This window comes from Melozone crissalis, unplaced genomic scaffold, assembly GCF_028551555.1.
Source record: "Melozone crissalis strain CALT ecotype California unplaced genomic scaffold, PUWL_Pcris_2 ptg000006l_1, whole genome shotgun sequence".
In the NCBI taxonomy this organism is placed as follows: domain Eukaryota; kingdom Metazoa; phylum Chordata; class Aves; order Passeriformes; family Passerellidae; genus Melozone; species Melozone crissalis.
Window position 1 is genome coordinate 44348005 of NW_026535784.1, and position 24828 is coordinate 44372832.

A 24828-nucleotide genomic window follows, 5' to 3' on the forward strand; every position below is an offset into this window, starting at 1 on the left:
CAGCAGCAGGCTACACAGCAGGGTCATTTACCACTAGATGGCTGGACCTCCTTTTTGTGCAGCTCTCTGTTTTGTTCCCAGCTCAGTGACCAAGCTTAGCCCTCAACAGTGGACTCGTTGTAAGCTCTCTGCCCACCCACTTATAGCTTAACATTTTGAAACAGCTGCTGCTTTTAGCAGATTTACCTTCATGATGAATATTTCAAACTTTTGAAACTTACTGAAAAAGCCGTGGTAGCTTTTTTGCAAGACAAAGAGGAAACACTTCCTGATCCTGTTCTTGGGTTTTTTTCCATTCCATGTATGATACAATTTTCACTGACTCTTATTTCGTAGGTGTATGCCTAAATGGGACACATTTAACAGTTCATCACTCAGACTGGAATACAGCATCATAGTGTCCTGAATAGTCACTGCCACGTGCCTTGATCTGGTGAATTTGGTGATATAAAATCTGCAAAACTTTTAAACACTGACATACATGTCACTGTGACTTGGGGCAGCAATGTCTTTCCTTTAAGAAAAATTATTTTGCCCACAGTCAACATCTTCAAAAAATTAATACCTCTGGATGAAAAATGTCAACTTTGCTGATGATTGCAGACTGACATATTATACAGAGCAAGAAGACTCACTTCAAAAGGAAGATTTCTCCTGCCTGAAAGCAGACAAGGGGACTAGGCAAAGAATCTGTTTTTGGAAGATACCACTTTATTTTCCCTTATCAGTCTCTTCACATTTTCAGTTCTGTTACTTGTATTTACTGGTTCACATCATGTGTCTATAGATGTATTTGTATCCTGAGTTCAAAACAAGAGAAAGGTAGGCTTTAAAATTAAAATTATTTTAGCTGTTTTGCTGTCACAGCAGTGGCAGTTTACACTTGCCACTTGGAGGAACAGAGAGTGAGTTATTGTCCCTGCTTCCAAGGTAATATAATCTAAAATATCAAACTTGGAAGTCTTAGGGCACTGTAACACCTTTGTAGGAGCCCAAAGATGTGCCTAAAGATGATGAGACATGAAACAGTAAGGTGAAGATGAATCTAGAAATAGCTCTGGGGTGGGTTTTCTTTTCTAAGTAGCAGTCTCTCTCACAGTTCAATTTTCTTAAAGCCCTATGACTTCAAAAAAAAAAAAAAAAAAAAGAAGAAGCTGATGGTTTAACAAGTGTGGTGGAAGAGCAGGAAATTCAGATGAACTCCACCCATCAAGACTCACAGAGAAACACAGGTAATGAAGCATTCAGCAGAGATGAGCCCCTGAATAAACAGACCTCAAAAGTAATTGTTCAACCCAACAAGAATATTAGTAGCTGTTCTGTTCTTATCTGTTCTTATGGCTCTGTTAATGCAACAGAAAAGAGTAAGAAGGGCTTGGAAATTTCCATTTAGTGGACTTGCAGACAAGTAAATTGTAAATTTTTTGAAGTGCTTCCTTTTTACAGGTGCCTGAAGCGTAACGTGCAGATTATTTATGAAGAGTAACCTCACATTTGGAAGTAGTCGAGAAACAAAGTCCTACTTGATCCTGTCACAAGCAGAATGTTGTTACTGAGCCCAGAATGTCAGATGTAGCATAATTACAGGTATTGTGTATTCCTCCTATGACACTGGGAAGCAAAAAGCCATGGTTTGTAATCACTCTAGTAGTGCTATTTTATGCCTTTTGGGAATGTTTAAACAAACTTATTTTATTTACCTTGTTCCTAAGCAGGTCCCCTGATACAAGCTATACAGAATACTGCTGTAAAATACCTGTTCACCAGTGCTGATACAAGTGCTGTGTTTGCTGTGGCAGCTCTGCATAACACCTGAGAAATCAGAAGTGTCAATACCAAAGGTAAAGGAAACTGGTATTTTTGATCCAGCTATGTGGGAGCTGTCACTGGATGTGAATAGAGATGGTGGGTTTGAAGAACCAGAAGCAAAATTGTGAAGAAATCAGCTTAAACGTATCACCAACCTTCCTTTGGGATTATCAGCACAGTCCTAATAAACTGTTAGAGGCCCTGTTGTGCAGTCTGACAGACAGGAGACACCAATGCCACAGCAGAGATGACATTATTTTTGTCACTGCTCTTTCCATAGCTCAGATGAGCAAGCCTGCTCCCGACAGAGGGTGGGAGGTGGCTCCCTGTAGCCAGGCTGCACTGCTGGGCCCTCCTCCAGCAGGTGCTGACCCCCTTGTGCACCTCATTGCTCTCCCCAGAGGGTTTTGGATCAGCTCTCTGCTGCGAAGGCAGGGACAGAGTCCCTTCAGATCACAGCATCTCTTCAGCCATTTGAATCAAAAAGCAATGAAAAAAAATGTCACTTGGATTTGAAATGAGATTTTTTTTTTGCACAGTTGGCTTTTTCCACTCTGTTCTCAGCAAGACAATTTAAGCTCCTGCCTGCACAGAGGTCTGGGGGCTGAACTCCTGACCAAGCTGACCAAACAGGTATTCCATGCCTTTTAGTTCAATTATTGGCTAGGCCATGGTGGCAAACTCTTCTAGAAGCTGGGCTTTGAGATTAATTGCTCTTCTAGCCTCCCTTCCTACCCCTCTGGCAGCAACTTGAAGCCTACAAGAGCCAGATTTGCAGTCGTGAATGCTCTCATCCCACCACCTGCTTGCACTCCCTGACCTTCTGACAGGTTTGCAGATGTTCCTGGAAAGAGGTGCCAGATTGATTCCTGAGGGATTGTTCTTGCAGTAAACTCTGATCCAGGCCCCCAGGAGAAACAAAAATCTTCACAGGGAGGATGGGAGAAGCTCAGGTGGTTTAGGCCTAAGCAAAGGAAACCCTTGAAGGGAAACATTCTCAAAGATTACTTAAAATAGTGGATTTGCAGAAAATCTTATCACCACTAAAAACACACTCAGAGGAAATAGTCACTCTCCTGAGTGGTATTACAGAGCAAACACTGTAAGTTAAACCTCTGAGTTGAGTGTGTCTTGTATTACATGACAAAGAATGACTGAAAGCAAGTCAGAGGGCCTTGAAAAACCTAATGGACCTCAAGAAGAGCATATGGTGTTCTGTTACTGGATAAACACCAGTTGTCCTTTTGGGCAGAGCATCATCAAGAATTATACCTGATCCTTCAGGTATACACAAGCAATAGCCCATGCTTGAGAAGTGAGAGGCTTCCAAATTTGCAGAGTTTGTCCAGTACTTTTAGCAGTACCAAGTGAAAAAGATAAATTTGGCACTTACTGGAGTCTGAGTTTATACCCATTTTAAGGACCATAGTCCATAGCACCAGTAATGGAAGGGGAGGTGACTACCCACACTGATTGCAGTTATCCCTAATTTAGGACTGCAAATCCATGTCTCTTTTTGTAGAATAATGCATGTGTTTTATCTCATTAAACCCTGTCACTGTCGTGCCCATAAAATGGTTGTAATAACTCCCTTATAATGAATGCCCTTTGAGCCAGTTTGATGGTATGAGTGCTTGGAACCACACCTGCAGCCACTGCCAGTGAGCTATGGACCAGGTATGTTCTACTATTCCTGCTTCACTGTTGTATAGACTTGTCAGGGCTTAATCCCTGATAAGAAAGCTGTGTAAACTCCAGAAGAGGGGCTTGCTGAGGCACAGCACCTCTACAGAGACCGAGCTGTGTGCCAGGATGTTTGCCCCAAGCAGCGCCGCGGTGCAGCCGCAGCCCCGGGCCTCCTCTGTCCCTGCCCGCACAGCACAGCCGTGGGCAGGAAGTGTGCCACCACCCCTTCCTCCCACAGGGAGCAGATGCAGCAGCTCGAGGTGCCTGACACAAAAAGAAATAAAGGCTCAGATGCACACTGTCTTGAGAAAATAAAATCAGACACGGTGCAGCTGGTTACTGGCTGTTATTTGGTAAGCCTTAGCTGCAGTTTCTGGCCTCTAACCCTGTAGATGTATAGACACGCTTCATGCTTTGTGAGTCATCCTAACAACATTGCTGTTATCACATTATAATGATGTTGGGCTGGTCCTGTGAGATGATATTATTATCCAGTATTGAGAGCTAAGTTTCAGATGAAAAAGCAGCTCAATACTCACCAGTGTTACCCATAACAGTAATTAGTCAGTACTTGCACTTATTAGTCTTGAGGGAAGCTGAAATGATCTTCACATCTAGGGCAGAGCATGTACTTCCACCAAGGCCAGTACAACTTGTATCACTACTTGAGTCTAGTTCTATGAAATTCTTATCTCAGAATTCCTTCTAAACCTAAACAACGTCCCTTCATCAGTGCTTGCACTTTTGCTAAGCAGAAAACAAAGTGTTTTAAACAAAGATTACAAAACTATAAAATGAACACAAATGGCATGATGAGCTAGTATGTTATTTAGATAACACCTCTGACTCTATGAATCTTGTCTGTCAGAAAGCTCTATGGTTTCCCTATGGAAAAAGACTGCTATCCTATGAATTCCCATGAAAATGGAGTGTCTAGGAAGTAAATAGATTTATGGACACAGGCTCTGAACTTTTCTTAGACCACAGCTCTTTATCTCAGCGCACGTAGCATGAGGTGACATTGGCAATGGGATAACTCATGGAACTACAGCCTTCACTGTGCTGCTCTGGTGTTTTTCTTCTCAAGTCACTCCTGCTTGCATTTCTTTTTCCCTGAAAAATGTAAAAGAATTCATAGATCAAAAAAACAGGAGCTGACACAAAGACAGAAGTACTGGATCTAAGGAATGATTGATTTCAGGGATTGGGTTAAGGACTCTTTACTTGGTGGGAAGTAAGAATTTCAGAGTCTGCAACCATACCTCTTTTAAGATATGAACTTCTCAAACTTGACACACTTCTTAATATTAGAGTTGGCCAGTCTTTAGTCAGAAGAAGTCCATTTATATCTGCATCTTAGAGATGGGAAATAGATTTAGTCATTCAGATGGGACTTTATCTCAATGTCAGCAGCAAATCAAAGCATTGCTGGTGTTATGAAGCACTGTGCTGCTAGAACCAGCTTTGTCATTGAAATACCACCCATTAGTACTCCTGTGCCTTGGCAGATGAATTATGAACTGATGGAATTTGAATAACTGTCTGGCCCTTCTGCAAGAAAAGGTAATATTGTTCCTGCTTAGTATTGCCTCGGGCTTTTGTGCCAAAACATCACAGCAGAATTCAGTGTTGACTGGTAACTAACAGTGAATTTAAAGTGCTGGCACAGCCATCCTGCCCAGCTTCCAGGCCTAGGTGCCCAAAGCATGTAAGAAGCAATCCACAAGAGATGGCACAAAGCTGAAGGATGGAGACTTTTTTAAATCCCTGTTTGTTTAGGACAGGAGGCAAAATGTGTTTGCAGAGAGGCTGCTGCAGGTGTAGAAGGCTCTGCTCCAGCGGGCATTCTGAAAGATCAATTACCTACACCAAAGCTGTTCTGCTGCCTTTGCTATCTGCTTGCTTATTACACACAAAGTGAATTAAAAAGAGCAGGGTTCTGTGTTCAATGCCCTCTTCAAGTGAGCAATCTAACCCTTACAACCAGACATCCTTAAGCTGATCAGATGATGGGACAACATGAAATGCTTTTGGCTCTAAAAGGACACTTGGCTAATAATACTATGCTCAATTGAGAAAGCAAGTGAACTCATGTAAATATGATGCTATAAATGATGTAGGTTGCATTTCTTTTTGAGTTACCGAGAATTAATGGATTGATAGGTAAAACATCTGATATTGTTACTGAATTTATCAGAATAAATGTTACTCTGCAATATTTTGCTCCTGCCTGTGAAGAATTAAAATGCAAACACATGATGCTAGGAGCATGTTATGACAGTGATATTATAAATGTTTGTACAGTTGGCACCAATATTTGATGCCACTTGTAAAAACAGCACCTTAATATAATACATTATTACCATACCTTACTGTAAGTGGTGATGTGCCTTTATCCACTGGTACAGAACACGTACATTACTAATTATTCACCCTTTTCCACCCTCTTCCCATGGATGGGCTTGCAAAGACAGTATTAAAAATAGACACAGGGATAACACTCATGTGATAAACTATACAGTCGTGGTTGAAGTGTATAGATGTGTTAATTTCTCATTTACCAAAAACATCACTTATTTTCATGGATCCATTTCAGCAGATGCTTTTTCTTCTCATCATCTACCAGATGATAGACAAAAGCAATAGACATTAATGCAATACCATGCAATAGACAAATATTTCTCTTTGCTCTCAAAAAAGATTCACAAGGCCCCATAACTGATATGATGTGATCTTGAATTTAGACTGTCTTTGGTTCTATCAGTATCATGTTTTCTGAAGTGTGTTACCTTGTAATCCTGTAGAGATGGGAAATGTATTTTATTATAAAGAAATCTTCCATCTATTAAATCAAAAGTAATACTTGCAGAATAACGCAAACACAGAATCAATTAGGTTGGAAAAGACCTCCAAGACTGAGACCAACTTTCACTAATCCCAACCTTGTCAACCAGACCGTGGCACTAAGTGCCACACTTGTTTGTACTGTTTTACTCAACACCTCCGTGGGTGGTGAATCCGCCACCTCCCTGGGCAGCCCATTCCAATGTTTAACAACCCTTTCTGTGAAGGAATTCCTTCTGATGTCCAGCCTAAACCTTCCCTGGCACAGCTTGAGGCCATTTCCTCTCATCCTGTCACACCTGGCACAACCTGCTTTCTGGGAGCTGTAGAGAGTGATAAGGTCACCCCTGAGCCTCCTCCTCTCCAGCCTCTCCATTAAGAGATGGACTAGGAAACTTTGAAGACTTGATCCATTGAAATGACGACATCCTTCAGCACAGAAAACCTATTAATCATGCTGTTAATGCCAGACTATGTGCACTCTGAATCCCAAAGCATATGAATAAAACTAAGCCCCATAACTTTGTGGCTGTCAGGTTCAATATAAACTCAGGGGATGTTAAAATAGAAACCCCAGCAATCATTGTAAAATGGTTCTTCATGCGTTCCTGCGCGTGTGGCGCATACGAGATCATGTGGGAGGCGATCTGACGGCACCCATTGAGAACAACCTGCACGGTGCTATCCATTACGGTCTCGCTCCTCCTCATTACCGCAGCCAGCCTCGAACCGGCGCTGCCCTCCTGGCAGCTCTCCCGCTGTGGAGCGCTGTTCTCTGTGCCAGGCAGGGCCAGTTCTCGCTGCCTCGGCATCCCCCGGCCTGTGTCACGGCCGGCCGCCGGACGGGGGGGACGGACGGAGAGAAGGGAGGCTGGAGGAACGGGAGGCCGAAGGGACGGGGGGCCGGAGCCCCTCAGCCTGGCACGCCCGGCCCGGGCGGAGCCTCAGGGCCGCTCCCGCCCCGCCCCCAGCGCCGGCGGCCCTCGCGCGGCCCGATTGGCGGTTAGCGCTGCCAATCACGCCGCGGGGCGGGGCGGGGCTCGCGGCGGCCCCTTGGCGCTGAGGGGGCGCGCGGCTCCGGCCTCTGCCCGGGCCGATCCTGCCCCGGCGGCGCCTTTGCCGGCGGCCGCCCCGCTCCTTGTCGCTCTCTCCTGCCTCCCGCCGCGAGCAGCCGGGGCTTCCTCCATGCGGGAGAAGAGGAGGAGGAGGAGGAGGTGGGAGCTGCTCGCCGGCCATCCCCGGCGCCCGGCAAGTCGGAGCCGACCCGCCGCCGCGCCGCTCCTGCCGCATCTCCCCGCGGCGCGGAGCCGGCCCTGAGCTCTGCTCGCCGCGCCGGCCACGGACCCCTCCTCATAGTCTTGCCCCCACCCTCCTCCTAGTCTTCCCAGACCCCTCCTCCTAGTCTTTCTCCTTTTTGTTTGTTGTTGTTTTTTTTTTTTTTTTTTTTTTCCTTTTTAATTCTCCCCCTCCCCCTCTGGTTCTCACCCTGGCTGCGAGCAAAGCGTCTTCATGAGCGCAGAGGATGTCCGGAAAGCACTACAAGGGGCCTGAAGTCAGTTGTTGCATCAAATATTTCATCTTCGGCTTCAATGTCATTTTCTGGGTAAGTGGGGCCGGTTTCGTGTCTTGCTCTCCTTCCTCCTCCTCCTCCCCGGTTGCCGCCGCCGCCGCGGGCTGGGCACGGCCAGGAGCGGCAGGGACGAGTGACAGCCCGGGCTGAGGCCGCGGGGGCGTTTTAGATGGGGCACGGCTGCGGGGCCAGGGCTGCCGCCGCCTCCGACCCGACCGCCCCGGTCAGCCCTTCCCGGGCAAGTTGTGGTGCTGCATTCCTCCACCTCCCCAGGGTGCCGGTTCTCTTCCCTTCCGGCCCTCCTAATTGCTTTTGTTGTTAGTACGGAGCGGATTTCGTGCCTTCTTCCCACCTCGCTGTCTTTTCCTTTCTTCGTGTTCCCCCCTTCCTTCCCCCACCCCTGCTTTGTGGTGGGAGAGGAAGGGAGCAACCAGGCACCCAGGCCTGGAGAACGAATTGATCTGCATGCTTTCACGCTGCCATCCCTGTTCGATGCAAATAATAGAAAGAATCACAGCTCAGGTTTTCTGCACAGTGCTGTTTAATGATTTCACAATGATGAAGTTGTGTATGGCACAGGTTTATTATGATTAGTCGTTACCACATAGTAGTAGCAGCAATAATAGGATGGAGGAGAGGGAAAAGGATATTTCCACCCATACCTAAAGTGCAAGCCCCTAGGAGGCCTGTTTGGGCATTTGTTGGGATTCCTGGCTGCGCTGCTTGATCTGCCTGCACAGTATCTTGTTGCACCATTGCCCACCGGCTGTGGAGTAGGCAGAACTGTACAGTGAAATGTAACCTGCCTGTATCAGTACTTCTAGCATCTTCTCAGTGTGTTGGATTTGAAAGAGAAGCGGCTGTTTTTATGTTCATGCCAAATTTAATAACTAGGGGGGAAGGTGGGCTGAGGTGAGCATTCTCACACACGTGTGAGTGGTGAGGTCTTCTCACTGCACAGAATGTTAAAGTCAGGTGAAGGCTCTTGCATGTACAATTCCCCTTTTTATATGAGGTATTCCACAGAGCAATGAGAAACATGCACAAACCCAGCCTGACAGATTCACAGAACATACTGAGTTGGAAGGACCCATCAGGATCATCCAGTCCAGTTCTGGATCAAACCTAGATATGCTTTTGGATGTGTTGTTGAGGGCCTTTGGAAGCAGGTTGAATCCATATTTGGTATAGTGGCTTGTTTGGACTAGAGAGGAGAATTGGGGAAAAAAGCCCCGACCCCACTTTGAAGGTTATGGATGAAGGTAGGGAGGAACAGAGGAGAGGAACCTTTTGGGCAGTGCTGGGCTTCTGTTTGTCCCTTTGGGGAGAGCAGAGGGCAGTGGTTACATGGATAGCAGGTATCCATAGCTGACCTCCGGTCTGTGTTCCTGGGAAATAAACATATCTGAAGAAGATGTTTTGAAAGGATGGGAGTTTTGATGAAGTCCACTTTTAATGCTGTATTACTTCTCTTAAACAAGAGGGTTTGCAGCCAGAGTGAAGCTGGCTGTGGCTTTATGGCAGCGTTTACTTGGCCCCGGACCGACCCCGGCAGATGAACGGTAGCGAGCTTTGTGGTATTTTTACCCTACAGAGCTGATGTGGTTGTACTCTTGGCTCAGGTTTCGGTGGTTGAGTTTGCCATGGTTCTTTGCCCTTGTCTGTTTCTTTGTTTTGGTTTTGCTGGGCATATGTTGCTGTGAGCACGGATGTTTTTCAGCAGGGAGCAAGTAATGTGAGGAACACTTGGGTGCTGTGTCCTTGGATTGAGAGAGGGAGATTATGGTGGAATATATAGAAGCATGTTAACTTGCTCTTTCAGACACTGTCAGTGTCTCAGAAGCTGTAAATCCTGTAATTTCCTTCATTGTGTTCTCTGAAGGTGGATGTTTGGATGGTGGAAGTGGGGAAGTGGTTATGTTTGAGGCTTTCTGTAACCAGTGATTTCCTTACTCCTGTGTTCCTGAGGCCGATGCAGTGTAGCTTCTGCATGATGGCAAGTGTGCCTGTGTTGTGTACTGAATGGGCCAAAGGCTTTCTACTGCTGGAATGCTGATCTGAGAGCCTGAAAAAATAGAATTGTGTATCACCCACTCTGCCAGTTGCTTGATGTGACGCCCTTGCTTGCAGATTTCCTCTTCTGCAAAACGCTAATTGTCTCATTTGTGTTCCTGGCAAAACTTCTTGAAATTCATGAAGACCAAGCACTTTGAGAGTTTAGTCATTTCTTTAGAATATTGTAATCTCTTTATGAGAAAGCCTGCATTTATTACAACATCTCTCGTGATTTGGAGTGAAAGCATAGGCAGATACTCTTGTTGAATATATGTTAATATTATTTTTACTGAAGTAATAGCAAACTCCTCAATAACTGGGCCAGAAAAGCTGTAAATGAAAACTGCAAATTCAGTTGGCTGTTTACAGAAAGTGATAATCAAAAATAGCCACTAACGTAGCCATTGTAAATAGACTGAAATGGTGAAGAGATCATCATCCTAACCCCTGACACTTTCCAGGGTCTTGCAAACAGGGAGCACACCTTGTTAGGCCTTCTATTTGAGTGTTATTATATAGTGGTTTTAACACAACCTTTAAAAATGTTAATGTAAACAAAGAAAATACCTATGTTCTGCATCATAAAAACAATGGACTAAAAATAAAGAGAAGTGAGTTGGAAGAGTAATGATTTTGACAAGAAAATTGTCAGTGCTTTGAATAGCAGAATATTATAGATCTGCTGAAATTATGCGGGGAATGATTGTACTTGCTACTTAAACTGAAGTTATTACAAAGATCTGAGGCTTTAAATACCACAGGGGCAAAATAAATGGCCAGACCCTTTTGTCTCTTTTCTTTTGTGTTGGCCAGGTATTTAATGCTTTAAAAACCACATCAGAATTATGAGGATAATAAATATGGAAAAATTGCACTCCAATGCCGTGTGTGTAGTTGTGACTAAAGGTGACAGGAGGTAGTTCTCAGGCTTGCACCAGCCCAGGTGACATAGTCTTGCCTAAATATGTGTTTCATACTGTCGTAGAAGACAATATTATCTGCTGAATCTATGCATAATTAATGTTCTAGATATATTTATAGGCTTCATTTCTTGTGGCAATTCAGTGTTAAAGTTGGTAAATACTCTGGCAATGTTTGTTCAGAGGAACTTATTTTATGAGACTGCTGTGCTGGTGAGGAAAAGGAAAGCTCACTGGGCTGTCACCGCAGTAATATTTAGGGACAAAGAGCTGCCAGGCACAGATGCACCCACATCTGAAGCTGGAAGGCGGTGCCGTGTTTCCTTTGCCGTGCTGCCGGTAGAACACACACACACACACGCACGTACACACGCACACATATACACATGCACACACGCGCATGCACGCACACACATACACACACGCACACACACATGCACACATACACACACACTCACACACACGCGCACACACATACACACACGCACGCACACGCACACATATACGCACGCTCACACACACACGCACACATATACACACACGCACACATATACACACGCTCACACACACACACGCACACATATACACACACACGCACGTGCGCACACACACACGCACACACAGATGCACACACACACACACACACACATGTGCTCTGGCTCCACTGCCCTGCTAAAGCACCACGTGCTCCATGTGCCACCTTTCCCGGCTGGCAGCTGCTTCCTCAGGAGCCTTTCTGCTCTTGCCTCGGTAGAGCATAAAGCTGTAGTATGAGGTGACAGAAACCTTTCCTGTCCTCAAAGCCGGCAAACAAACAATGCCTCCTTCCCCCTTCGGCTTCCACGCAGAATGATAACAAAGGTACGGTGCAAAGGGTCAAAGTAGGCCACCCTGCTTCACAAAAGGCAAGAAGTAGTTCCCTCTCTTTCCCCCTTACTTTGGGCAGACAGTTTTAGGCCGACTTTTAGTTCCAAGAGATGTTTTTAGTTGTTCTCTCTGCTTTGTTATACTTGATGGAAACCATGGGATGTATACTATTGTTAACTTTCAATCCACACTTGATTCCACTGACCCTGCTCTAATTGAAAGATGTATAAAAAGCACTGACACCTCAGAAACTTTTACTTTAGCTGGTGATTCACTCAAGTTTGAGCTATGCTGCAATTATGATGCATCAGCATATTACGAATCATAACTTGTGTTTTAATTTGCTTGGCATCTGCTGTATTTGATGGCAACCATATGGGAATCTAGATAGTCTTCTGAATCACAGAAAGGTAGCAGAAAGAAAATAAGGTTATGTAAGTGTGTTACAGGAAAAATATTGGACAAGTGCACTGACCTTTAAAGGACAACCGATAGATTGCTTATTAAATTCTGTACATTGTTGGTAGTTTGTTTTTCAAAGGGAGAGAGGATAATTCTCTGATGTCAGCTGGTTTTCAGATATGCACAAGGAAGTTTTGATTTTATAATTTTTCCCTTGCCACAGTGTTTAAAAAAAACTCCAAACAAATCAATGTGAAGCTTGTTCCATGCAATTTTGAAATGCATTCTGTAGCATTTGATCTTTAAAAATTTGCATTGGGAGGATGTCCTTGCAGTGGAAGTGGAAGCATTGTGTTCATTTCCCTCCCCTCCCCCTTTTACGATCAAATGACTTTTTTATTTTACATTTCTTCATAGCACAGATGAAGCATAGCTAAGCATTCCACCAGTGGTCTTGCCAGAAACAGAAAAATTCTTGTTTTGGGCAAATACTCCACTGGTTTGTAACAGTGAAAGGCGGGGGTGTATATATTGATGAAATAGATGCATTATTGTGAGGTTGGCGTTCTTGAATTCCTCAGTGTCTCTTTCAGCAGATGCAGCCTCAGTCTTTCAAATGCATATGAAAATGTAGTAACTGCTGTCTTTGGGGGACTTGCTTCAGATCTGTAGAGGTCATTTGTAGAATAAAAATTTTCCTTGCCTTGTGTTCCCTCATAACTTTGTGGTAGGCTGTATCATTGGTAATATAAAAAGAAATAGCTGAGCAACTTGGGAGAAACTATGCCTTTCTCTTAAATATTTGTTTTACCAGAATTGGGTGTTTATAAATGTGCTACTGTTTTAAGTTATTTGATGTTTTTAGTTTCTAAAAGATTGAAGAAGCATAACTAGAACTAGAGAAAACCCATTGTGATTGTGTGGCTTCTCCTGTTTGGTGTCAATGAGCTTCAAGCGCATATTATTGGAACTATTACGTGCCGCTTATATACTTTCCTTCTGTGTAAAAGATGAATTTGGTAAATACATTTGCCGGTCTTTCACCTTGATTCAATTGTCACAGTACATTTTTTCTGGTGGCACATCTATCTCAAAGTATGAAGAGTCAATTTTGAATTTTCAATGTGTCAGTCAGAGAAGAGCTGATCCATGTGAATGGCACCCAGAGCACACCCACAGAATACTTGTGCCAGTGAAACATCTTATGGATATTTGTGTGTGTGAAAAGAAGCTAGCACTGGTCCTAATCCCATTGCCCTTGTTGCATGTGGATGATATTTCCATAATAAAGGCAACAAATTAATGTTCTGCAACACTGAATTTGAAGGTGATGTGCTACCTGGATTCTGATGAGGCTGCCTTTGCACTGCGAACTTTTTGGTGTGTGTATTAGGTATGTACATATTCAGCTGCAGTGTAAGATGAAATAGGTGTGTAGGGAAGGCATGAGCTGTTCTAGGGAAGAAAGGCTTTCTTTTTCCAGATGGGAACCCAGAAGGCATGTTCTTGTAAACAAACAAAAAAGTAACATATAATGTGCAGTTGATGTAGGATAATTTTCAGATTGAAAATGTTGGGAGAGAATGTTTTTTGGAGGGGGTTGGTAGAGTTCAGGAGTTTTTTTGTTTGGGGGTTTGTTTTTTTTTGGCTGTTGTTTTTTGTGGAAAGTAGTAAGAAGAAAAATGTAAGGAACTTTTCTATCTTCTGCAGTGGGCAGGAGTTTGAAAGTATGTATGTAATCTGTTACTTAAGAATGCTTTCTTAAACCTAATTCTATAGACTACAATAATCCTGATGTACTTCTTAGTGAAGTTTAATTTGTTCTTTATTCCTCAGACTCTCTAAGATGCAAGTTAGTGATTTGTAGACAATGAGAAACTTGAGCTTACAGTTAGTGAAATATCATTTCCTTTTCTTTTGAGTCCCATTCCAGAAATAGACATTTTGAAGTCTATGATGAAAAAGAAATACAACCTGGTTTTGGCACCAGGGCTGCTACAAGTTATAAATTTGGAGCAAGAAGCTGATGTGTTGTTAAGTGCTCAGGCTGAATACCTCAACAGTTCATATTCCATTAACCAAAAGCAGTAACCTGTGAAGATTTGCTATGGGCATCTAGAATATAATGTTTTGCTTTCAGTTAAAACTGGAGGTGAGAGAAAATATTTTGACCCAAAAAAATCACTTGACCTAATTCTACCAGTTAGGAAATTCTGGTCTTTAACTATAGTTCTGTAGGGGAGCCTTGTTTTGCCCAAAATATGCAGCATGCTTCTCAACTGCATGGCTGGTAGCCTGTCAGCAGGACTGTAATTGTTTTATTGATGTAGACAGGAGAGCAAGGAGCTGAACAGCTCATGAAGCAACCCAGCTCTGTTAGAGATGACCCAGAAGTCACTGTCAGCATTAGCCATAAAAGTATCTTCCAATATGGTACTGTTCTAAACTTTTTCATATCTGGCTTTTCCAGTTGCTTGAATTTTATAGGGACTTTGTACTCATGTACAATTTGTCTGTTTCTGATTAAAAATTAGAAAATATTGTTACAATGCAGTAAAGAACTAAAACAAAAAAAACTTATCCATTTTTTAATGAATGTACTGAATTGTACTTCATGACAGTTTTAAGGTGCAAAATCCAGCAATGCATTAGGCCTTAAATCAGTAAAAAATGATCAGTTTCTGTTTTGTTGTACTGTCACATGAATTTGGGAAACAACCTATTTTTTTTTTTTTTTGATTATGCTGCTGCTCCTGCCTCAAAATATCCTATCTTGTGATGCAGGGCTCCAAGGAACACTTGCTGGGTGAGACTCCTGAAAGGATTTACAGTTTTTCACATACTTTGAGTTAGATGCACAGGAGAAATACTGACAAGATGTTGTCAAGAGGTCAGAACAACAAAAATCTTCATTGGCAACTTCAGAGAAATCAGAGAGCTTTGGCAAAATTTTAGAGCAGCATTCACTCAACATTAGACACTTCACAAAGCATTGACTTAGCCCGTTCAACTTAGCAACCCCAAGCCCATCTGATTTTAGGTTGCTCAGAACTCTGAGAAGAGAGAGTTGGAAGAAGGAAAAGGAAGAGAGAAAGAAAAGATATAGAAAAGAACAGGTATGGTTACCTTTCCTAGTTCCAGCTGTGTTCAGCTGAGAGAAATTCCAAGAGGAGACAGGGTCAAGACCTGTGCTTGCCTCATGCTTCAGTTTAGTACCCTTTGGCTTTCCTGGGCCCTTCTCCCAGGTGGGACTTGAGGTCATCTGTCCCCTGTGGGGCCGGGCTGGGCGCCAGGGCTGGGTGTGGAGCCCTGCCTGTGGTGTGGCAGGCATGGTGACCACTGTGTGCCTGGGGTACAGGCCAGAGGGCACCTGTGTGTGCAGAGCAAAGCCTGACCTACCTGTTCTCCTACACACACACCCAAAATACTTTGAGGCTGCAGTCCTTCCAGTCTCTCACATGTGGTTCTCTGTGAATACAGATTTTCCCTGATTTCAGCAGTATTCTGTGCAGGTGTAAGGGGTGGTGTGGGTGGATGTCACTGTTGGCACAGGGCTCGGTGTGGCTGCTTCTGTAACATACACAGAGATCTGGAGCAGTTCAGCCTTCTCCGTGTGCTGGCATTTAAAAATGTCACTGGCACACTGAGCCTTGCAGTCAGGGGTGCTTGATTTGGTATCAAACTCTGACTCACTGTGATCTCATATAACCTCCAGATGGCCTGACTTGCAGAGATGCTAAAAACAGTCAGATCCCACTTCTACGGCTTTATAAACTAAATGAGGCTGTAGCAGTATTTATCTTAATACACATCAGTCTCTACATCAGATCCTTCAGCTAATGTTTTAGCTTTCCAGTCACTTTCCTCTGGACAGCATTTAGAATAAGTATTTCATCACACACACAGGATCTTATGAATGAACTGTCAATTTTCCACAGAACTGGGCAAAATCAATATGCCTCTTCAAGGCCTTGAAAATCCCTCTGCTCCTAGTGAAGACTCTCTTACATCAAGTCATATTGAAAACCATTTCAAGCAACGTTCCTGATGTGCAGTGACAGAAGAACTTTTTTCCTTTTGCAGCAAAGCAAGGAAATATTATGAAAACACTTTATGTACCTATTCTGTACCTGTTGCCTCCTGGTTTTCCCAACAGCAAAACTTCTTACAGGGAAAAACAACCAAAGAATTATAGGAACTTTTGCTTAAATGGCTTCTCTTTCTCCTCCTCAATAAGCAAGTAACATTATTTCTAAGTGTTTAGTTCTTCTTTGTGGTATTGAATTTAAAAAAAAGCATTAAAAGAAGACTAGGTATCTTTAGATATGTACAATATTTTTGGTTCATATAGGCTTCTGTTTTGCTCACTTGATGAACATGATATTGATGAGTTATAACGTGAGTATGTCTGCTGCCCTTACTCTGATAGACAGTTCTTAGAGGGCACTGAGTATGAAATAAGTGGTACTGCAAGGATGCTGGCAGGAACTCGGCCTGTGGGGTGTTTCCTGGTGTTTGTGGATTACACTTGATGAGAGTCCAGCCTAATTTTTGTTGATTTAGGGGCTAATCTTACATGACATGGAGCATTAGTTTGTGTCAGGATTTTCTCTGTGTCAAGAGGCAGGTTCTCTCAGTTGAGCTCTGGTGCCCCAAGCAAGGGTGCAGCAGCACTGTGTGTGGGATGTCACCCCAAGCAGATCCACCTAGTGCCTGTCATTTTGTCCAGGCCTGCACCACAGGTTGTCCCTGTTGGATACCTTTGCTTTGCTTACCCGTGTAGGGCATGTACTTACCCTTGTGAGGCTGGGTCTGTGTGCTTCCCTCTCACTGAACTGCATCTCTTCTGCTACATTCTGTTTTCCAGTGTGCTGTGATTTAAAAACCTTGTGATTTAAAAAGCTTGAAGGGAGTTCCCACCATGTGCTGTAAATGGGTTTTATATAGGAGCAGGCACACTGAGGAAAAGAGTTCCCATATACTGGCAAGGGTTTTGTTGCTTAGTGCTGGGCTTCAATTAACTGTGTCACCTTGTGGAAGATGTCTCTGCAGTGCCATGTGATTGGAGTGCTTCACACTGGGGCACAGAATTTGGAAATGGTGACATCTCAAAGCAGTGGGTCCTCCCAGGTAACGAGAAGGGTTGCCAAGTAACCCCGGGCACCTCTCAGCTCAGAGAAGTGTTGTACTGTGCACAGAGCAAGAGTTTCAGATTTTTTCATTTTAATTTTTTACATTTAAATATAAAACCAGACAGATTCCCTGTTACATGTAAAATACAGCATTTTGTAGAAATTGTCTTCCTGAATGCCAGTTCACTTGGGTATATGTCTAAAGGAATATGTGTGAATTCAGTCAGTCCAACGTTAATTAAATCTATAATTAAAATAATTAAAAAAGAAGAGGTAAGACTTGTAAAATTAAAATTCCTATTTTCCAAGAAATTAGCCAATTAATTTCTTGATGAAAATTCATCCATCTGGCTTGTGAAGACTATAAAAAAATACAAGTATAAAATTGCAATTATTGCAATTAAAAACAATGAATGTCCAGTTTTTAATGAATATTGCTTGATATCACAAGCATTCTCTTGTTTCTTTTTCATTCTGTGGCCATTAAGGGGGCATGTGAACTGCTGCCTAGCTCAATTTCTTTTTTTATCTCTGAATGCCTAGGAGGATGTGTTTCTGTTGCAGGGCCACTTCCCACTTGGGTTGTAGGAACCTTTCAGGGTTGTTTCCATGTGGGGGCTTGCAAATTGTGGTATCAAAATGAGAGCAGGAGGTGGCAGGCAGCTGAGGCTGGCACAGGGCTCAGAGCCGAATGTGTCACTGCAGCTTCAGCGGACTGGCAGCAGTCAGTTACCAGATCTGGCTGAGAACTTTCCCTTCTGGGTCCATTTCTATTGATTTGCTGTTTGGCTCCAAGAATGAAGTGTGGGAGGATGGTAGGACCGGCTTCTCCTTTCCCTGCATGGATCAACGCAAAGTGATTGTACAAGCATGGCCTGTTTCACCTCCAAGTAAAGTGGTTTGGAGTCTGGAGTGCACAGAGACGTTAGACATGGTGCTGGGGCAAGAGTTACTCACTCCACTGAGCACTGTCATGTAGATGCTGCCCCTCTGGTGCTCTTTGATCTTCACTGGTTTTGGGAGAGTTGTAGTGGTTATCTGTTTACTCCTGCTTGCTCAGTGATGTTAGAAAAACAAAAAGCAGTGATTGTCTTCCAATGTTATTGTAATGTGAACTTCATTTGAACTTAAGTGAACAGTTGCATCATTTACCTCTCTGATTTCTTTTCCTCCCCATAAATGTTATTCCAAACACTGTGCCACTCCCTCTAATAGTGCTAAACCTTTGTTGGAGTGGCCTGCTAGATGGGAAATGACCTCTCTGAGATAGTTTGTCATGATTATCCATTCCCAAGTAGTGTTCCTTTCTGGTGGCTTGTTACATACAAAAGGTTTGTATGCATTTAGTGCATTTATTTTACATATATATATATATATATATAACACTATGCATGCATATATACACACACACTCATATAAATACATAATAAATACATACACAAAATAACACAGTACTTAAAAAAAGAATTCTGATTTGCTAGAGCAGAAGTTTATTAATTTATGTACCTAAAAGCAGGACTTGGGGAGGCTGGAAATCCATCTAACTGCTGTTGCATGCAGAGGAGGACTTTTGCTTCCTCTGACTGTGTTCTACTGCTCTGCTCCTGCTGGGAGCTCTGGCGTGGTCACAAGGAGTGTTCCCACTTCAGCTCTGTGGGGCTGGGTGTGGTTTGAAAACATTGCTTTCTTTTTGTATTCTTTGTTTTGAAGATAGGCAGAACCACTGCCTGGGTAGTCTGAAGGTTTGTGGTGATATTTGAATCAATGTTTTATTCTGCAGAAATTTTTTTTATGCAGATAAGTGTGAGTTTGACTCGGGAACGTGAGGCAATTACAATTTTACATGATTTATATCCTTGTTGGCTTCTGCTTTCCTACATTTTTCCTAAACCACTCTCATACATGTGGGAGAGGAAGCAGCTCCCGAGCAGATGCAGCTAATAACTTTGCATGTTAAAGAAAATCAGTTCAAATCCTGATGCGACTGACACCCAAGGGTTTGTGCCACTGTGGCAGGTGAAGGAGTTGTGACTCCCATTTGGCCATTTTAGTTGCTTTGAATACTCTTCTCTGCCCCATAGATTCATGATCCTATCAGGTGTCCTGCAGTGGGGCTGACCTCTCACAGAGGGAAAAGGACAGCTGTGAGGTGCAGTAGCTTTTATTCAACTTTCCCATCCCAAAAATAGGGTTGTGTGTAGGATTTCTAGTGAGCTCTCTATCATGTGGTATTTCATATATTGTTTTGGATGTCATGCCTTGTAAATGACAGTGATGAAGTTCTCCACTTACTTGTGGTTTTCATGTCAATAGCAGCTCACTACTGCCTAGAGAATTTACAATGCCGCTTGTAAATATCCTATTTTTGTTGGTTTTGCCCTCCTTTCACTTTGTGCTCTACTCCAGCTTGCAGAGGCTGTTCTCTCTGTTCCATTCTCTGAGGAAGCCCTTTCTGTGGCTCTCTGAGTATCTCTGTCTGTTCCTACACCTAGAGTAGGAAACTCACAGGAGCCTCTGTCACTGTCATGCTGCGAGAGAGGGGAGGTAGTTGTGGACTCTTTCACTGGAGTCCAGTCACATGACTGCAGGAAAGGGGGAAGAAGTAAAACCCAACACTGGTTGGTTTTTGTGCCATTTTATAAGGTTCTTGTTCCTGTTTGACCTTTGTTCCACAAACACGTGCGCCCCTTCCAGGGTAACGTGCAAGCATCTCCTTGTGAAACAGCAAGCCTCATGTTGGTGCAGGACCTCCCAAACAATGCCTGTGGGAGATAATCCTCCTTTAGTTACTGTGTCAAACTCTGAGTCTGGTGAATATCAGAGCTGTGCACACAGCTCTGCCTCTGATGTGAAGAATTTCACATATCGTAACAATTCATAAAAAATTGCTGCAGGACTGAGTCATGTAGAATCAAGCAAGGTAGAATGGATGAGGCTCTTTTAGAGACTGGCATGATCATAGGGATTTGAGGGATGTGCCGTGTCTCCTGTTTGCACCACATGGAAGGCCTGGTGCTGGTGAAGCACAGGGTCTCAATGATGTTTTGAGGCTGAAGTACCGGACTGAAGTTTAAATAGGCTGGTCATTGTAACTGCTGTATGAGTTAGAAACATACTATAAAGTCCTAGGCACTTTATGCTGAGAGTTGGTGGGACTCCTTTTTTGTATCTTTGGTGATGTATCAGAACTCCAGTGAGTATTGCTATTTAAATCTTTGTAGTGTACTAGGATCAGATCTTCATTTGTGCTAAAAGGCTGCCTTGTTCCTATCTGCAACTGTAATGTATCCTTAAAGTGACTGCAGATGATATTTATGGAGCAGGGTAGAATACTTTTGGTGCAGCTGTGTTGTCAAAATTGTTCAAGTGAGCAGTATTAGACTCCTGCCTTGAGGAGTTTGAAGGACCTTATAAGATGGAAGGATGGACTTTGCATTGTGGGATGTGATTGGACTTATGTATTAAATGATGGTGAGAAGAGAAACCTGTAATTTTTCCCAGAGCAAGGAGGAATGGAATACCTATATTTGTTCATAAAGCAGAAGGTGTTTAAGAATGTAAGCTTATAAAAGTTAAAGGATAGTAATTTTTTGTCTGAAAAAAGACCTGCCTTTGTTTTTTTTTTTCTTCCTGGGAAGATACTTTTCTGCAGTTATTGTTATCAAAGGGCCACACTTGGCATTGTTTCACTTGGTTTTGTTAGTAGAACTTTAGTTCAAAAACTTTCTACCTTGGAAAAAAGCAAACACAAAAGCAAACCAAAACAAACATCCATAAAGTTGTTTGAGAATTCACAGAAAACAAACTGTGGATCAATTATTCAGTGCCTTCCCTCTCCCTCGTCCACTTCCTGATGTGTTATTAATTTTGCATGAGCCCCTGCTTAGCCCTTCATGCATTAGAGTGTAGAGCACAAAGCTTTCAGCGCTGTAAATGACTGGGCACTTACTACGACTCTGCATAAGAGCAGATCCTGTTGACTTCAGTGGGAATCACTTGTTGGCAGCTGCATAATTGCTTTTCAAACAATGTAGGTTTTTTTTTTTAAAAAAGCAAACAAAAAAAGGGAGGATGTGTGAGAAAGCCCAAAGAGGTTCCCCAAACAAAACACTGAAAAGTCATTCAAAGGAGCTGGAGCAATTACTTCAGTTGCCTAAGTAGTTAAGACCTGGCAAAAAGGGTGACAGAGTGATCTAACCAAAAACTCTGGCAGAGAACAGCCAAGCGTACGGAGGGAGTATTCCTGCTCATTTGTGTTTCAGAGTAAGGGTTTTCCTGGCCATCCATGACCTGATAACTCACCTGCAGCAACAGGAGCTCTGTGAGACTCTAATCCTTGGAGCAGTGAGAGAACTCAGCTGATGAAGGACAGAGTTCATGCTCAGCACGCAGTTGTGCCTGTGTTCTCTCTAATTGCAGAGTGGTGGTGTGCTTGTATGAAATAGCTTTACATGTGCTGAAATACGTGCAGAAAACAGTGCTTTCTGCAGGCCTTGCTACCAGTCTGGGCAGCAAGTTGGTCACTACTGTCATTTTTTTAAAGCAGTGATTCCTAGCACTTCATTGAGTGTCAAGTCCTGCTTTTGCCAGGCATGTACACAATAAGAGCACCTTAATAGTACATCTGTGTCCCAGGGAACTGCTAATGCCCAGCTCTAAAGCACCACTACTGATGTGCTCTACCAGCAGCCACATAAGAAATCCCCACATTTTATTAGTGGCATCTGAACTTTAACAACAGCTTAGGCTAAAGAGAATGGCTTCTGTATGAAATATGTTCTATTCCTGCTAATGCTGTCTTATCAAGTAAGCTAGTGTGTTGGACAGAAGAATTTCTGTAAACAAAGCATTAAAGGTGTGTATATAAATCATGCCTGAAAATCAATTTACAGCTGAATGGGGATTGAACATCCAGGTCTAGTTTTGTTTATGCTTTGGTGATTGATAGAGAAAACGTAAAAACGGTCTAAGTGCAGAACTTGATGAGCATTGCATTTATTTCCTGCTATTGGATTGTTTCAGCACTTTGTGGTAAAGCAGTATGAGTGGGTAGTTACAGTTTGTGCTAGTACCAATGGTTTCAGTACTGTTTCAAGTAAACAAGAGCCACCTTTCTTTTTGCCCTTGTGGAAGGCTTTAAAGAAATGTGAAACTGATTCTTGCTGATGGTTTAGGGGAAATAAAAAAGGTCAAGATAAACAGTCCCTAATTTTAGATTCATCATACCACCAAATGAGATGAAGAACTTTGAGCTATTGCACTGAATCCTTAGTCTGCTACATTGTCACATACCTTTATGTGAAACATTAACCTCCAGAGCCAAAAATTTCTCCAAGGTTTTGGAGGAGAGTGCTGAGCCTTGCTTTTTGACCAGATTCAGTGTAATGGAGGTCCCTAGGGGAAAGAATCTTGCTGTTATTTTTCCCTGTGGTGTGTGAAGAAACAATATATCAGTGCATCTACAGTTCTTATTAAACAAGTCAAAGTGTTAATGATAAAGAAGTGGAAAAAAAAAGTTCCTTTAAAGATCCTGTAATCTGGATTTCTGTTACCTTTGTGTGTATTAACAATTTACCTAGAACAGGTTTGTTTGTTTGTTTTAAAATCTGTTTGGCTGTGTTTGTATGGTGTGAAAGATGTGATAAAAGGACATTTTTGAATAATCTTTTATTTCTGCCTGGGTGCCATACAATTCAAAGGTAGCTTGGAGTTTGGGTGGTTTTGTCCCAGAGGGCATTTGAAGATGGTGTCCTTGCCAGCTAAGGCAGCTTAAAGCCTGTGTAAGGTTTGGCTTCAGGGACTGACCAGGAGGCTGGTGAAGAGTGATATGGGAAGAGAGCAACTTCCCTCTGGGAGGAGGTAACTGGGACAACCATTCTGCTACTGAAACACCAGACTGCTTTACCTGCCTTGACTTGAAGCCATGTAGGGTTTTTTTGTGAGTGGTGCCCATGTCAAACACCAATCCTGCAATTAGTATTTGGCATAATTAGTAATTTCTATGGTCAGACCCAACCTGAAAAAAACTGCCTACTGTACACTGAGCAATGTCCCTTGGGAATATTTCATATTAATTAACTCAAGTCTCTGGACACATTGTCATTTCCATATTGTATTCAAAGTCTGATACCTTTGATCAACCCCAGGCTGGGTTAGGAAGGCCTAAGGTATGAAAGGAATGTTGAAATCTGCAGAGCTACAGTTACTGCTGAAGTTATGGAAATGAAACCATTAATACTGGCCTGGTGTGACCCAGTAAGAGTTTGTCGGGAATGGTGTTTCTGCTGCACTTTGCTTTGAAGGGTGATAAAGGTGAGGTTTTTTTCTTGAACTTTTGGGATGAATCTGTCTAGTGAAAATTTTCTTTCTGGCTTAACCTGAGATAATGCCAGCAGTTTGTACTTCATGGTCTGTAAAATGTTACAAAATTTCAAAAGGCACTCTCAGTGTTCACACTGAGATTAGGGTGAGGTTTATGTGTTTGTTGTTTGTGCAATGTTCCTAACAAATTATAATCATCAGTAAAGTAACTGGAAGCAAAAGGAGTAAATCCTTCTAAGTTTCAAAGGTTAGTATTGGAAGTAATTTTGTGAGCTAATTAAATGTAGCTCCGAAATTTTCAAGAAGTTGTTACTTTAATGAAAATATATAGCATTAAAGCATTGTTTTAAATCCAGACACATTCACTATTAATCAGTTTCCTTAATATGGGTATTTTGCATTTAAAATAAAAGGGAATGTTCTTGGATTTGGATAGGACTCAAGAATGAAAACTTACACAGGACTAGACAGAAAGTTTTGAAGCTTTTGTGATTGATGTGCTGTGAGGTGTTCTAGTTTTTTCTCTCTGACATCCAGTATTGTGCTTGGTTGAAGCATTTCCTCATATAGAAAATAATAAAATAAGGTGTCACTGCCAAGGAGGACCTTTTTAGATATGTAGCTAACAGGCCATACCTGTGATCATGCTGGACCGGGCAATAGGTCTGTTGCAGGTAAATATCCTCAGAAAGTGGCCAGTGGTAGACAGCTGGTGAGAAGTGTCAGAAACAAGGCAAGTACATAGTGATAAATCTTAGGGAATATGCTCTGAATCCCCAGCCTTTCAGATCCAGAATTAGTATCTTTGTATTTGCTATCACTATATGATTTTTTTCTTTGTGAATTTATCTGGTTGATCGTTGAATATCCAATTTTTTGAAGTGAGTGACATCTAGTACTTTTTTTCCATTAGTATTGGCTTACTTTGGGAGAGGTGGAGTTCCAACAGGCATCTAATAAAGCATTCTGCAGCCTGGAGTCAATTAACTTTCATGTTCATCTGCTTAGCTTCTGGGAAACCACAATGAAAATTCTGCATCTGAAGAATGTAGCTTAAAACACCTTTTATCTGCTCCCTGCTGTACCATGCCCCTGGCTTTTCCACATAATACCACTAAGAAACAAAGTTTGGGCACCTTCCTTTTCAGTGGTTCGGGTGGTTGAATTACAAATGTAGGAGGCGTGTAAAGTCAAGTGAGTGTACCAGTCCAAGGCAACTACA

At 42.7% G+C, this 24828-nt stretch overlaps 1 protein-coding gene across 2 annotated transcripts in view; it reads left to right on the forward strand.

Annotated features, from left to right (window-relative positions):
* Positions 1-7397: 7397 nt before the first annotated feature.
* TSPAN5 (tetraspanin 5) overlaps positions 7398-24828 on the forward strand; it is a 244698-nt gene continuing 227267 nt past the window's right edge. For both annotated transcript variants that reach the window (XR_008484405.1, XM_054295978.1), the window contains exon 1: positions 7398-7942. Coding sequence is in view for 1 of the 2 variants with exons in the window: in XM_054295978.1 (XP_054151953.1) it covers positions 7862-7942 (81 nt within the window). In the remaining variant the exon portion in view is untranslated. The remainder of the gene's footprint in view (positions 7943-24828) is intronic.